This window comes from Anas acuta, chromosome 12, assembly GCF_963932015.1.
Source record: "Anas acuta chromosome 12, bAnaAcu1.1, whole genome shotgun sequence".
Lineage (NCBI taxonomy): Eukaryota > Metazoa > Chordata > Aves > Anseriformes > Anatidae > Anas > Anas acuta.
In genome coordinates, this window is record NC_088990.1 from 19089388 (window position 1) to 19104739 (window position 15352).

The 15352-nt window shown below is 32.5% G+C and overlaps 1 protein-coding gene across 4 annotated transcripts in view; it reads right to left on the reverse strand.

Moving 5' to 3' along the window:
- The window catches only part of UNC13C (unc-13 homolog C), a 157866-nt gene that overhangs the window by 136450 nt on the left and 6064 nt on the right, over positions 1-15352 (reverse strand). For all 4 annotated transcript variants that reach the window (XM_068695262.1, XM_068695261.1, XM_068695260.1 and 1 more), the window contains exons 2-3: positions 2207-2229; positions 1623-1687 (exon numbers count right to left, since the gene is read on the reverse strand). In XM_068695262.1, coding sequence (XP_068551363.1) covers positions 1623-1687; positions 2207-2229 — 88 coding nt within the window. The remainder of the gene's footprint in view (positions 1-1622; positions 1688-2206; positions 2230-15352) is intronic.

Sequence of the window (15352 nt, forward strand, 5' to 3'; positions counted from 1 at the left end):
AGGATATATCTTCTTCCGAAGATGTGATGAAGATAAGATTTTGTAACAAATATTAGAAACTGCCTCTGTGATGTCTCCTAGTTCTGATGTACATTAACTTTTTTCAGCAAAGAAGTCACCAAATACACATTTTCATAATTAGCTGTCACAATTGTGATGTCTTATGAAAGCTATGCAAGACTCTATTACAAGAATTATATGAATAACAACTTAGTGAGTTTTAGTAAATGTTTTTGTTGCTAACGTATTGCTGAATAAGTCTTTAAATCAGTAATCTAATCAAGAGAAAGAAAATTGCTTCAGATGATGCTAGTTTCTTTTTGCTGAACAATATAATTTGAATACAAATACCAAAGTTTTACATTTAGAAGTCAGGAATAAAATTTTACAGCACTTGTACTATTCTATTTTTGAAATGTAGAGATATAAGAGGATAAAGAATAGTATAGTACTCAGAAAATCCCACTGAGGCAGGAGCAGTAGTTTTAGCATAATGATATATAGTGTTGGTCAATACATGAAGCAAAAGTTGCTACAATTTTAGTTTCAAGAGTTTAGTTTCCAACCTTATGAGAAAACTGCAACTGAGCAAAGTTAAAACAATCCATCTGTGTGGTTTACAAGCCAAGAGACTATACCATATTATACTATAATTTTATCTTAATGTCAAAAGCTAGCTAATAAAACAAGTCAGCAATTATCTCTCACAATATTTAATCGGTGGGGGGGAGGTTCATTTAACAACTAATCCTGTATAATGTCACCTATGCCATTTGCATGTTTTTACAGGCTGGAAAAAGTAAAAATACAACAGTCTGAGGTATGACAAACTATACAGAAACTACCTAAGCCACTAAGGAACTGGATAGTGCTCCTAAACTTGTCCAAGATTGCCTAGCAATAACTACAAATGTTATCATAACTATAGTTCCCACAACTTGTGAATAATAAGCCAATAAAGTACTGGGGGCTGGTGGGGTTGGGGGAGCTATTTGAAAGCCATAGGAATCAAAGTGGATAAACTTCACAGTATCTTGATTTGTCTCTGTAACAAAAAATCCCTACAGCTAACAGTGATTATAATAGCACACCAAGAAGATAATATACCTTTTAAATAGTTATATAAATGACAGAAGTTTTACCAACAGTTTTTACTTTTTTCCTCCTTCCAAATTAAATAATAAAAGGGTTTTCAAAATAGGAAGGAGATATATTCTTCAAAGGAAGGAATCCCTAAAAACTTGATGCAAGATCTTTTGGAGACAATCAAAGTGTGTGAGTTTCAGCCACATTCATTCCCTTTCAGAAAATGGAAGATCTTTTTCCTCTTGGCATTTTAGATTTCAAATATTTGACTGATATTGTTACATTAATATCCATTTACTAAAATGAAAACATAAAATCAAACTTCAGCTCCAAGTGTAATTTAATTTGCATGTAAAGATGTAAAAACTTTTGTCCTCCTGTAGACTTGTGGAACTCAACTGTTTCATTAATTTCTTTTGGTTTTTAATGACTTAAAAAAGCCTCTCATTTTTCTTATAAGAACAAACCTTAGAAAAACATTACGGAACTAATTTGCAGATATAAATAACAAAATTCACAGTCATATTAGTACTTACCCACTAAATGCCTGGATTGCATAAAACTTGGAAGCATCCAAAGAACTTCCACTTACTATCTGAGCCTTTGAAGGGAAAAAAAAAAAGGGAAAAAAAAAAAAAAGAAAAAAAGAAGAAAAAAAAAAAAGTACAGTTACTTAGTTGTAAGTCTTGGACAAAGTTTAACTGCATCAAACATGTAACACCTAATATGAAAAATGCTTAGAAGGGTCAGCTCCAGGCCAAAGCTATTGTAACCATTGCTTTGGAATACATTTTAGTAGCATTCAGTGAAAACCAGGGGAAGAATGCATGGGAAGGTATAAGATATTGCTTCCCAAATATTGTAGCCCTTTAAGTCTTGTGTTTTATGCAATGTAGATGACCAAAAAAAAAAAGGTATAATGTTTGACAGTAGCAGACCCCTGTGCTCGCAGTCATGATCCTGTTTATAAATGCAACACACTCAAAGGAGAACAAAAGAGTGAAAAGCTGGAAAAAATCATGCAAATTTCACAACCGAAATGAAGGAACAAAAGAGGTCAAACCACAAACAAACAACAACAAAATGCACAATGTATTTGTGACAATACATAATTTTAAACCTTTTCATCCACAGAACTGCTATCTGAAAGAGAATTGGGAAGAAGGGGAATATAGGTTAGACAAAACAACTTCTGAGAAAATACCTTAAGCTGTGAAAAAATGTTACTTTTTAAATCTGCTAATGCAGAAACAAAATGAGGAGCAGAAGCCAATTAACCCCTGGTGCTTAAGTGTTTCATAGTAGCAGGATCACTGTCTTTACTTTTTAAAAAAGTGCACAGATGTTTTCAGTAGGTAAAAATCCATGATACTTATGCAAGACTGTATGGACACCACATAATTTATATATTCTATCCCATCTCCACAGCATTATTTATTAATTTATTATGATTTTTTTCAATATCAATAACAAAATACTGGTGAAGTGTTCAAAAATAATGCTCCATTTTCAAAAAGGAGAATTTCTCCTAAAGGCTAAAATAAAGCAAAACAAAAACTTCCTGAATTCTAACTATTCTGCTCTAACAGAACTACTCATGCAATGACAGAAAATACCCTCAAAAAGTCAGTACCTACTATATAAGAATTACAATTATGCAAGTTTTATATATGATATATATCATCATAAATTGTTTAATACAATTTGTGGTTCATTCACATTTACTATCAGGCCAAAAATATTTTCTGACAGGAAAATATAGCCTTATTTTATTGTCTTGCCAATTTTAAAATAGAAGTAAATTAATAATTGTTTTTATGTACACTACAGCATCAATAAAACTTTCTTCTGTTTGGATACTTTATAGTAGAGTGCATATAAAACTTCATTGTTTTAATTGTCACCTTACTGATCTTCTCTTTTTTTCCTCTCCAAACAGAGTACACAGTTCCTACAGGTCCTCTTTACAGTTCAGATCTTTTGAGATGTTTAGATCCTCCACATTATATATATATATATATACATATATCATAATCATTTTTGGGTGTTAAACACGTGGCATCTTTTATATTTTAAACAAGCTAATTGCAAGAAAATATCACATTAATATATATATATAAGAAAAACAAAAACAAAACTATATCAACAAATTTAAAAGAGTATACCCTGTAGTATTGACAATCAAGTAGAATCAAAGGACATTGCTGTGCTATAAGCATTGGCTATTGTTGTGCCACTAATTTTAGAGCCTACTTATGTAATCAAAGATAGTACATGCACAAGAACAGGTGGGATAGAACCTGGAGATGAGTTGTTTGAAACATGTTTTTACCAGTTAGATTATATCTGATTTTGTATTATTCAACAAAGTAAGAGTGGATCAGGGTACTAGGTATTGGCAACGTGGCCAAATCAAACTTGAACCTACAGAAAATCCAGCTATGCAGCGGACACTCCTCTTTGTGAGTCTACATAAATTGCCCTTTTCTTTTTTTTGTCTACAAATCTTTTCTTTAAAATATTCTGTGAACAATCCATTTAGAAACAGTGTGCCTAAAAGAATGAACTAAGGTTTATTGTTCCAAAGAGTTATGAGTTATACAGAGTACTAAACTAAAACTATTACTAGTAGCAAAATCTTCCATGATTGAGTAAAAATAGAATAAGTACATCTCTGCGCAATAAAAATATCTGCTTGCCATGAATCCATTCCTTCTGCAGTTTTCTCCTGAATATAAATGGGGACACTGTATTGTTTCTTAATTTTATTTTTTAGATTTTTTTTTCTGTTGGGATGTAAACTATCTTAGCATTTTCTTGCTTCAAATCTCCCCTTCCCTTCACAAATACTAGATTTTTTATTTTGCCTCAGAAATTAATTCTTGACTAAATGAAGTCATAGCCATATATATGTCAAATTACCCTTATTTGATTTAGTAGATTAATAGAAATGAGTTTAGTCTCTACGTTTGCATTTTTTTTGCATATGTTTGTGAAATTTGTCTAACAGTATCAGATGTGATTAACTACTCTTTCTCCATGAGCTTATAGAGAACAGTTTAACAAACCATTGTCAACTTGATTTGAATGGCCAATAGATCCCACTCTCCAAAACTACTATAGCTTTTCATAAGCATGGTGAGAGCACAGTCTGGAATAAGTAGATGACTGTAAGCCTAGCTAGCCATGGAAGCAAAAGGGGATACGCAGTTATGGGATATGCTAAAGGAAATATGAAGAATAGTTAAAAATGAAGTGCTAGAACAAATCTGGACAGGTGAAAGAGAAGAAAGGAAAGATAGGATACACCAACAGGGCATTAAACTGGGGGACCAGCTACTGAAGTAATTCTTAAACTCATAAAGGGTAGAGTTCAAAAAGTGAAGAGAAATTTGGGGATGAAGGGAAGTTTTAAGCAGGAGAGCACTTGGAAGACGTGAAATTTTACCATTATCCTTTCATGCAACCTGTAACTTCTGCCTAGAATGTCTAACTGTAACTAAATATTCATATTTAAAAACTCACAATAAATCTCAGTATTATGTATGTGAAAGGGAATTTTTAAATATTATACAGTTATCAGACATTTTGTTACCAGATGACTAAGGAATCACATGAATTATATGCTTAATTCAGTTGTTTTTTGTTCAGAAATTTATATTAAAAATAAAAAAATGTTGAGACTTGCATTCCACATTAAATGGAATTTTGTATTTTGGAACATGAGATGGACATAAGAAATTTTCTTTACCTCTCCTGGGTTTCAGCCAGCTTCATCTAAATCCACTACACTTCATTTACTGGAACCTAATTTTGCTTTTTCCTAAAACTAGGAAGGAGAGTGACAATCAACAATTAGAAAGGGAAACAAGGCACTGCATTTTTGTTTTAACTTGTTTTATCTTTGCACTTGGTACTTAGAAAAAATTTGTTTTTCATTTTAAACACATTCCTATTTCCTTTCTCAATAGAAATTGTATAAAGCAGACAACTGGCACATATTTCCCCAAAACATACATACATATATATATATATATAATTTTTTGTTTTGTAAGAAATGACTACATCTTCAGAGACAAAATTAGTCTAAAAACGTCAGCATTTATTACTTTTTCTAAACACACTTTGAATGAAATAATCTGAACTAAGGAAGTATTCTTTGTGTGTCTGAGAGCACCAGATTGGGAAATTGTACAGTCACCAAGCAATTCACTTTGGTAGTCATTGGGCTGCCAGAATAGACAGCAACATTTTTTGATGTAGATAAGAAGTGAATTGTGATTACGTAAGAGACTACTGAACGTACTTTCATATCAGGGATTTAAGAGTAGACATCTCTGATTATACTGCTGAAAGACAATGATTTACTTAAAAGAACTTATATTCATATAACTCATTTTTGCAATTCATCCATTCTGTGGTGAACAAGAAATGTAAAAAAAAAAATAGTTGTGAATGTACTAAGAATAGTGTTATCACTGATTCAGTTAGCTAACGTTTTTGGATGCTTCTGATTTTATTTTTATTTTTTTTTTCCAAATAGCTTGTCTCTTCTTAGATTATATTTTATGTGAAAAATCACTATATTCCCAAATAACAGTATAACCTGCTTGTTGTACCTCTGTACCATATTCAATTTTAGATAATTGGAAGGTGCTCTGCCAGTTTTATAGGGAAAATACATGGAGTGATATTGCGCCATAATTGTTACTATTTCAGCCTGATGCACTCAATATACATACATACTCAATATACCTGGACGACAAGAGTAGGATGGTCATCTAGCTACTTACTATTGAAAACTATACTTACAAACGTCAAACACAAAAGGCAAAAGAAAAATCCTTTTACACTTGTGTTGGTCAGTCTGATAGTTTCAGACTCAATAATAATTAACTAGGTAAATAAGGCAAAAAGAGAAAAGCTGTTTTAACTTAGCTATGCTTACTGTAGTGGTACAATGCTCCTGCTGTCCATTTAAGTTTATCTAATTATAACAAGTTAATTAATTAATTAATGCAAAGAAGGAGAAAAGATGAAACATCACTAACTAAAGTAGGGACTTCATGATAGTTAGTTATATCACATTTCTTCAAATAAGGTCATTTTCTATGCAGTATTCCTAATAGCTGTTGATAGAACACAAATGCATTTAAGGAAGGAGAGGACAACCTTAAGGAATATTTAGCAAAATGTATTTTCAAGTGTTCTTGCTTAGCTAGAATATTTTTACAGCTCTCTACCAATCTTTACCACTTAATCTCTAACTCTCCTTTCTGTCTCTACACTTTCCTTTTTCTATCTATACCACTCCATAAGCTTCCCACAAGCAGACACAAAGTTCTGAGTAAACAAGAAATTCAAAATAATCATAAGGTAAAATTATTAGTCTTTAAGGTCCCTGTTAATAAAAAGTTCCAGACATTGAAAGGCTGTATAACTTTCAACACACCCACTAAATCCTGGCTTCTGTTAAAAAATGTATCCGCTGCATTAAGTTAGACCCTGGATAGGGATTAACCACCCCAGATTTGCTTTCTTTCAGTCCCCTCAAATAAGACCACAAGTGATTTTCCATCCATATATCAGCTTACCTGCTTTGAAGAAGGCTAAATAAAACTTCCAACAGGTGTTTGTGTTGCATAATTACTACTCAATCTTAGTCTGAAAACTAACAGATCTTGAAAAATCTGAACTTTACACTGTTACCAACTGTTTTCAAATTAACATGTGGTCTGTTTTTTTCTGATTCTAAGCGTTATGTCACCACCTTTAATTTATCATAATTAACGCTGGAATTCTTCATACAACGTAATTAGATTCTGTACCTAAAATTCATAAAAGAAATTTCTAAATAATGCTGAAATGACTCCTTCCAACATGAAAGATAAAGGAGGCAAGGAAGATATAGAAGTGAATTGTAGAATGATTTGGGTTGAAAGGGACCTTAAAGATCTAGTTCCAAGACACCTGATATGCACTGGGACACCTTTCACTAGATCAGGTTGCTCAAACTCCCATCCAACCTGACCTTGAACACTTCCTCAATAGGGCATCCACAACTTTTCTAGGAAACATTCCAGTATCTAACCACATTCATAATAAAGACTTTTTTCCTTATATCTGATTTAAATTTACTTTTGTTGTTGTTGTTGTTTTTTGATACCATTAGAAAATCAGCTAGACAATAGCCTCATTGGTAACCTTTAGAAATATTTATACAAAAGAGGTTTAGAAGACATTTTTTTTTCCATCAGTCACAGTGACCCTTCAAGCCTTTTGTCATTATTATATTTTTAGCATTTTTCTGAACAGCAGAATATCATCATAATACAATTTCTTTCATGACTGCAAAAATTTAGTTCACCCTCCTCCCAATAGTACAAAAACTGGATTAAGGTAATAAAAAATCTAAACTATTCAGAATGATTATGAAGCTATTGTGAATACATAACCCTAAATTTCTACTCTTGTAAGTATGCATAATTGTATAACACCAAATCGGAAGAAGACAAAGTTCATTATTCTCTCAAAGTACAATTTTAATCTTTAATTCTACAAAACTCTTCCAAGAATGTCAAACTGACTGATAATTACATCATTCCTGAAAGGAAATCCTTTAGACATAATACTTGCTGGAATTAGATAAAAAATACAACTGTTCAATAGAAATAGCATGTGTAAAAGCAGCCAGTCAGTAGTGAATAGTCTAAGCTGGACAATTCTAATTAGTATGCAATTGCTGAGAAGGGAAAAAAAAAAAAAAAGAAAACCAAGTCCAAACAAAAGCACTTTAGATTGTCCAAAATAACAACACAAATTAAGACAAGCAAAAATAATAAATGCTGTACCCAGTAGCTGATATTATCCATATAGAACAGAATATTACAGTATATAGATGCCTAGATAATGTTATGTTGCTGAAGCGTATTCCTGGAAGAGATACTATATGATGCCTGAAAGACAATATTAAAGCTAAGACATCATAAGAGATGAGTGCTTGTTTGACAAAGAGAATGTCAAACTTGAATAAACCTTGGTTGACAGGAGAAATGGAAGAATTGCTGCTAGCGCTTTACTAGCAGTGATGTAGAAAAATTACTAGTGGATACACAGAGAACCAAAAGAACCAAAGCAGGAGGTCAGCTTGGTGGAGATAAAAGCTGCAACTGTCTTTACTAACAAACTGGTTGGCAAATCTGAAAGAATACATGATTTAAAAACATCTCTGGTGTTTAGAAATTGAGTCCCATTAAACTTATAATAGTTCTTGTTTTCTGTTATCTTCCAACAGCTACTAGATACATCTACCTGCTTCTTAAATTTACCTCTGAAAGACTAAATCATTGGTATGATGTTAACTTTTCTAAATTTTTGGTGGTCTCAAACTAAAATCCACTTAAAGACTGGGCTTTCTTGACACTTTCGTACTTGTCACAGTGATGTTAGAGTAAAATGCAGAGTGCATTTTAAGCACACTATTCCAAATCCAAAACCCAGGGGAATGGCAAAACAAACATTATCTATAAAGGATTTCACTGAGATGCGCAGCTTGTTTTGCAGTAGCAGCATAGACAGAGGTGATGGTAGGTCAGGGCAGGAAAAATATATGGCTTCTTGGGAAACAGATCACTGGCATCTTGGTCAACAAAGACTATGCATTGAGTAGCAAATAGGAGCAGACCAGAAGGTCAAACAAGTAGGTGCTGAATACCAAAGTGTCCACATAACAAATGTTCTAGGGGCATTTATTTCAGACTCATTCATCTTGGTATTGTGGGAAATGTTTGTTCTGGATAAACTGTTAAAAAAAAATAAAATCCAAATCACACTCAGACCATCCAGTCAAACCAAATCTCCAATTGGAGATTTGCTTCCAAAGTGTAATCCTGTTGTAAAATAAAATGCTAATGGTGGCACACCCACAGATCATGTAATTATCCTACTGTTAAAGATAAAGAACTGTATGCACGTCTATGTTTGAGAACAAAGTAGCAGAACATAAGGCCTGGGAAAGCCACATTCCATAGACTATGATGTTGTTCACAGCTGCTGTCGGTAGCTCTCCTGTGGAATTGCATTCACCTCCTAGCTAGGGTGCAAGGAACTATCTAGAATATTTTTAAGCTCTTTAAGTATGACTTTCAAAAGTTCAAAACCAGATGTACTGGAAAACTTTATGACTGATTTCAAGACTGGCATTAGTGGAAGAAAATGTGAGTCAATGTATAATAATCAATAGAATAAAATCCTGAGATTCACCATCATTGTTTACTGAGATAAGAAAAACCTGATTTTATTCTGTTGATATGGAAACTGGTTTAACTAGTATGATCGAAGGAAAAGACTTGAAATATTTCAAGGCTAATATGACTTTTGAAATTTCTTTTAAAATGACATTCTCTTATGTATACAAGATAAATGGATTAAAGATAAAAATTGGTAGAAAACAATGTACAGTCGTATTGTGATATTTGGGAGTAATTCCATCCAATTCATGAGGTAGAAACATCACGTGGGTTATTACACAATATCATATAGGTTACTTTTAGACAATGTTCTCATTGGCAATTTGGTTGAACAGAATTTCATATAGCTTGCAGAAAACATTGAATTGGAATGGGTTGCAAGTATTTGAAAGGATAGAGTTAGAATTCAAAATATTCCTTACATACTATTGCACTGCTTTGGCACTAGTCCTATGAAAAGTTAGGCTTAATTTAGAACAATGGTGATTTAGGCCAAATATTAAGAAAACAGCAACTGCAGCTATATGTTATAAATCACTAAAACACGATATCCAGAAGTGTTGTAGAGACTTCCAATAAGTTAAAAGAATGTATGAAACAGACTTGCCTCACAGAATGGATTAAAACTCCATTGTGTCTATCCTTCAACTCCTTCAGTTTACAGTTCAAAGAAATCAAGAACATGACACTGACAGAAATATGTGAGATATAAGTAGGTATAAAAAGTAGTTAGAAGCTTTTCAAATATACTTTTTGTTTTTGTTTTTCCCATGATCTGGAAACTCAATCTGCTATGTTTTAGCCAGAAAAATATTTGAAATAGCCTTAATTTTTTTATTATTAAAAAGACCAACATGGCAGCATATATTTCTCCCAATACATGAGAAAAGTATCTACAATTTCCCATTGTTTTTAACAAAAAATAAATCATACCGCTAAACACTTCTGGCATTGCTCACTTTCATCTGGTCCATTTACTCTCCAATTATTCCTTCATACCTGCTGTGACAAAAAGTGCACAACACAAGGGAATGAACTGCTGTTGAATTGTAGTTGAACTGCCTTCTTTTCTTGTGAACAGTTACTACTGTATGATTTCTATTGACATGAGGATCACAAGAATACACTGCCTATGGTAGCTTTTTTTTTTAAAAAAAAAGAATAAAAAAAATGTTATTTATATATTGCTCAGATCACTGTTAATAGCAAATTGCCTGAACATAAATAAGTGTTGAAAATTCACACAGGGATGTCAACAACTACTGCAAACAACTAAACTTTTCTCTGCATACAGTGCACTATAAAAAAGATGGAAGAAAAATATCAAAAGAAAAAGGTACGGATGTGAAAGTGAAAAATAGGAAACAGTGTTATGTACTCTTGTCTATAAAAAAAAAAATGTTAACATTATGTTATGATCACGTTTTATTTTTATTTTTATTTTCTAGGAATGATGAGTGCTGCAGCAAGAGCACAAAAGAACTATCACGTCTCTTTTCTCATTCCATCTTGGTAGATGTGCAGCTGATGGATAACAATTTCTTTGGTGAGGCTGCAATTGCATTGGTGATACTTTGACCCATACAGTAGTTATGAATCTGCGATGGCACTGGTGAATCTTTTGCTGCTGTTTGGTCTCTGTGATCAAGAGAACTCAACTCTCAAAGACAAGAAGAATCAAAATCATGTTCTGCCACATCACATGTCCAAGATTCTGGTATAACATAAAGAAGTCCAACTAGTTTCATAAGTCAACTGCAGAGAAGTTACCAGCTTATCAGTCAGCAGCATGCTATCTACTACTATTTGCTTAGCTGTTTCAGCATTCAACCATTTTTTGTTTTTAATGTTTAACTTATACACCACACACTTCCATACACCATAGTATCAAGGACATTTGTGAACAGCTGTATCAGCAAAACAACTAGAAGACATGGACCTGAAAACCTGAAAAGCTTTCTTTTGGCGTGGTTATTAATATGAAAATTAGTTTATTTTCAGCAGAATGTATAAGAATTTAACATAAGGCAAGTATAAGGGAAAAAAACACTCTTAAAAATGCTGTTTATTAACAATATAAAAGTGCAAGTGCCTGTATGTGTCTTTTTTTTTTTTTTTTTCTCTAGAGATACATATTTATCAATAAACTCTGCCTTTATTTTCAGATTTACCAAAACTTCTGCTCATGCAAACCATCTTGAGAATACTCTCTACACATCAAGGAGGCACATACCACTTGTAACGAAGTTTCATCACTTTTGGCAATAATTTTACATCAGATGAAAGTGGAAAGGCTTCAGATTTTTTCTACTATTCCTAGGCACAAGGAGAAACAACTGTGTAGGTGCTCTACTGATCACCTGGCTCATGTGCATAATGGGAAAATTTGTCCCATGAAAGTAGTTAGAATGACTCTTCAGCAGCAAAACAGAAAATCTCTTTATCTTTGCACTGTAATATTCTGCCTTCCCCAATAGATCAGAGACAGATTTGAGCATATTTTCTAACTTGTGTTTTCCAAGACATTACATTTTTCAAAATGCACATCTAGATATTTTTCAACCAATTGTTTTAACAAGATTTTTCTTATCCTGAAGCTGGTCTATAAAATGACGCAGTGATATTTTGCTTCTAAAATGCAGTGATTGACATACAATGTTTAAATATTTTAAGCAAAATAAAAACTATTTCTTAATCTTGGTTATAAAATCTTAATTTGTGCTCATTTCCACAGCAGAATCAGAGTAAATAAGTCATTGGAAATGACATTTATCCTCAGGTTCTCTCAGCTCTAGAAAATTTATTTTAAATCTGTTCTCAAATACAAAAATTCTAAAGTTGATAAAAATAAATAGTTTTCTGTACTTGCAAAAATTAGGGTAGCAGACACTTCTTTGTTGAAAGAAGTTAGCAGTTCTAATGAATTACTTACATTTCAAAAAAAAAAAAAATCCTCTAAAAAGACTTTATTGAAGAAGAAAATTCAAATATTTATATTAAACTTTACTGATTGAGAACGTGTGTTTGTGTTTTTTGTTTGTTTGTTCTATGTGTTTTATTGATGGTAAAAGAACAGATACAAATATGCCAGAGAAAGTTAGCAAAAGTTTTTTTTTGGATTCCCAGACTAAGTGTAATTGCAACACATATTTTCCTGACATATTGCACACTGATTCAGTAGGGGTTATGACACTAAACTACATTTTTCAACCTCAGTTTGGTTACTATCCTTTATTTCAAAGAGATGCATTATTACAATCCAAAGATTTCAGTTAAACATAAAGCCTGAATTACAGAGGTAAAATTCAGTCTGCCATAAGAACACTATGATATTTTCTGAAAGAGATATTAAACAGGTTTTTAAAGAATAGATTCCATAACTTTTTATAAATCTTGTTTCCTCAGTGCAACGAATCTATTCAAATCAAAAGCAATGTAATAATTTCTTACCAAGCCTGTTTACATAATACATCCGTTCCACTGTCACCACCTTTTGAAGTGAGTGTGAAAGGGTATTTACACTGCTGAAAAGTCTCTGTAATCTACCAGCTTATATTGTTTACATACGAAGAGAACAACAGATTGTTATGTTGAAGTATGTTATGATAATTATGTTATGTTGAGTTACATCCCCAAATACAGCTCTGTATACTTCATACTTTTGGTTACTTCTTTTTAGATCAACTATATCAGCCACAGAGAACACACAATCAGCCTTTATGCTAATTCAGTTTTTCATCATTCCAGGTAAAAGGAATAAATCTATTAGGCATATAGTAGAAAATAAAAACAAAACATTTTCTTTTCTTCACTAATTACTTTTTTTTTTTTTAACATTTTGAGACAAAATAGAAAACCTGAGTTTGGTATTGCTATTAGCTTTTATTAATATTAACTGAAAATATTCCTGTGTGGGCTATTATTTCTTGATGATACAAAGACTACTTGCATTCATTCACTAAGATTTTTTTTCCCACTTATTCTATGCCTGATGTTAGATAGCTGAGAAGAGGATATATTAAAAAAAAAAAATCACTGTTAATACACTGTACAAAGTACAAAGTTGATGCTAAACTTGAAGGAAACTTGTAGCCATCTACAACTATGCTTTGTGCCTTCTAGAGGGGCTTCTCAGAGGACGACAATACAAACTATTACTTTTGTTGTGGCAACAGAAGACTAAGTAAAATGGGGAGAAACCACTATTACTGATAACCCTTTTTATACTGCGGTAAGAAAAAGATTGTCTCACATTAAGTTGTTCTTGCTGGTAAATCAATGAATTAACAGCTTCTTTTGGCATAATACATTCTGATAACCAAATTCTTTTATCATTAATTACTGTAGTATTTTATATACCAAATCAGAATTCTGCCATCTCACTAGACAACCATCCCCTACCCAATCTACACCAGCTTCCTAAGATGTTTTTTTTTCTATAAGAATAGCATACAAAAACTGCAAATAATTAGCTATATTTTAATCAGTCAACAGTTCCCTCAAGCAGTCAAGAAATGAGACAGGTCTGTAGGAAAATTCTTCAATATTTAAAAAAAACAACTCATCTTTCAACAGGTTTCTATTTCCTTCCTTACAATCGCCACCAACAAATATGCAGTGCTGTGACCAAGGCAACTGTTTTATTTATTGTTTCCACCTGAATGGGTATAAAATGACTAAACAATTGTAGATCAATTGATTTTCATCTGGAGCACAGCACTGGTGTTTTCAAATCCAAATTTAAGATTCGTATTCATACAACAAAACTGGTACAATACAATTAAGTATAGTTAGATATAGTTAACTGATAAATATATGTATCTACAAAATATATGTACCTACACAAATATATTAAAAATACATGATGGAGGTAAGATTCAAAAGAAACAAAAGACTGAGTACTTTGAGACAAGGCTAGACTGTTTTCTAAAGCTAATACTATTTAAGAAAATAACCTGACGTGTAAAGTTCCAGAAAACAGTTGCTAGAAAAAGGGGAGGAGGACTAGAAATGCTATCAAAGTAAGATAGCATACCCTTGTTTCAAAACAGCATAGTGGGACTAGACAGAGTTTAAAATATACGTAAGTAATATATTGCTGAAAACTTTCCTTAATCTGGAACACAATGACCACACCGCAAGGGGAGTAAAGTAATGAATTACTGGTTGGTTTGGTTTCAAAAGTTAGCATCACATTTTCCTCCTTCACACTTATTAAAAAAAAAAAAAAAAAAAAAAAACTTTTACTGATCCTGGTCTCTGAGAGTTCTGTTCTCCAGTCAGACACCACAAAATGTAATACAAATCTCTTCCTATAGAACAAGAAGTAAAGCAACTTTCATCCACTGTTTAACACAGATCCCATACCTGGCCCCTGTAATCTGACTTGCCAGTGAGTGTGTGTATTCATAGAGTAAGATGAATTCAGCTATCTTGAAACCATAGACAATCAAACGGGTTACTCTGTGGCAGAAACTCCAGACCAAAAGATTTTTCAGTCACGAAATGATCAGCAAAATCTTCATCAATAAGATCATTAAGCTATTGATTGCAAACTCTCCTTCACAGATGGAAGTCTTTATTATCATTAGAAGCAACTCACAAGAGTGCATGCAACTCTGGAAGCTTACCCAGAGTGATAGTTTCATCAGGAGAGAAACTTATTTGAACCTGCAAAAGATAAGGAGAACAAGATGGGCATGGAATGAAAGAAGCCAAGAGGGCAAAATCTAGAAAGAGAGAAAATAACAAGTGAGGACTGGAACAATAAATAAGAGGGTAAAAGTTTTTCTTGCTTAAGAAACAAACCACTGACTAAAATTTCTCTACTTTTTTCTATAAAAGTCATCACTCTTTCCATTAATATACATGAATCATTACAATGCCTCTACATCCTTACAGAATTTTAAATCCAAGGATTACTTGTATATTGGTCATATCTACACTCATCCACATATTCTATCACTCTCAATCCAGTGTGTTTCCAAAAACCTGATGTAATCAGCAATCCGCCCATA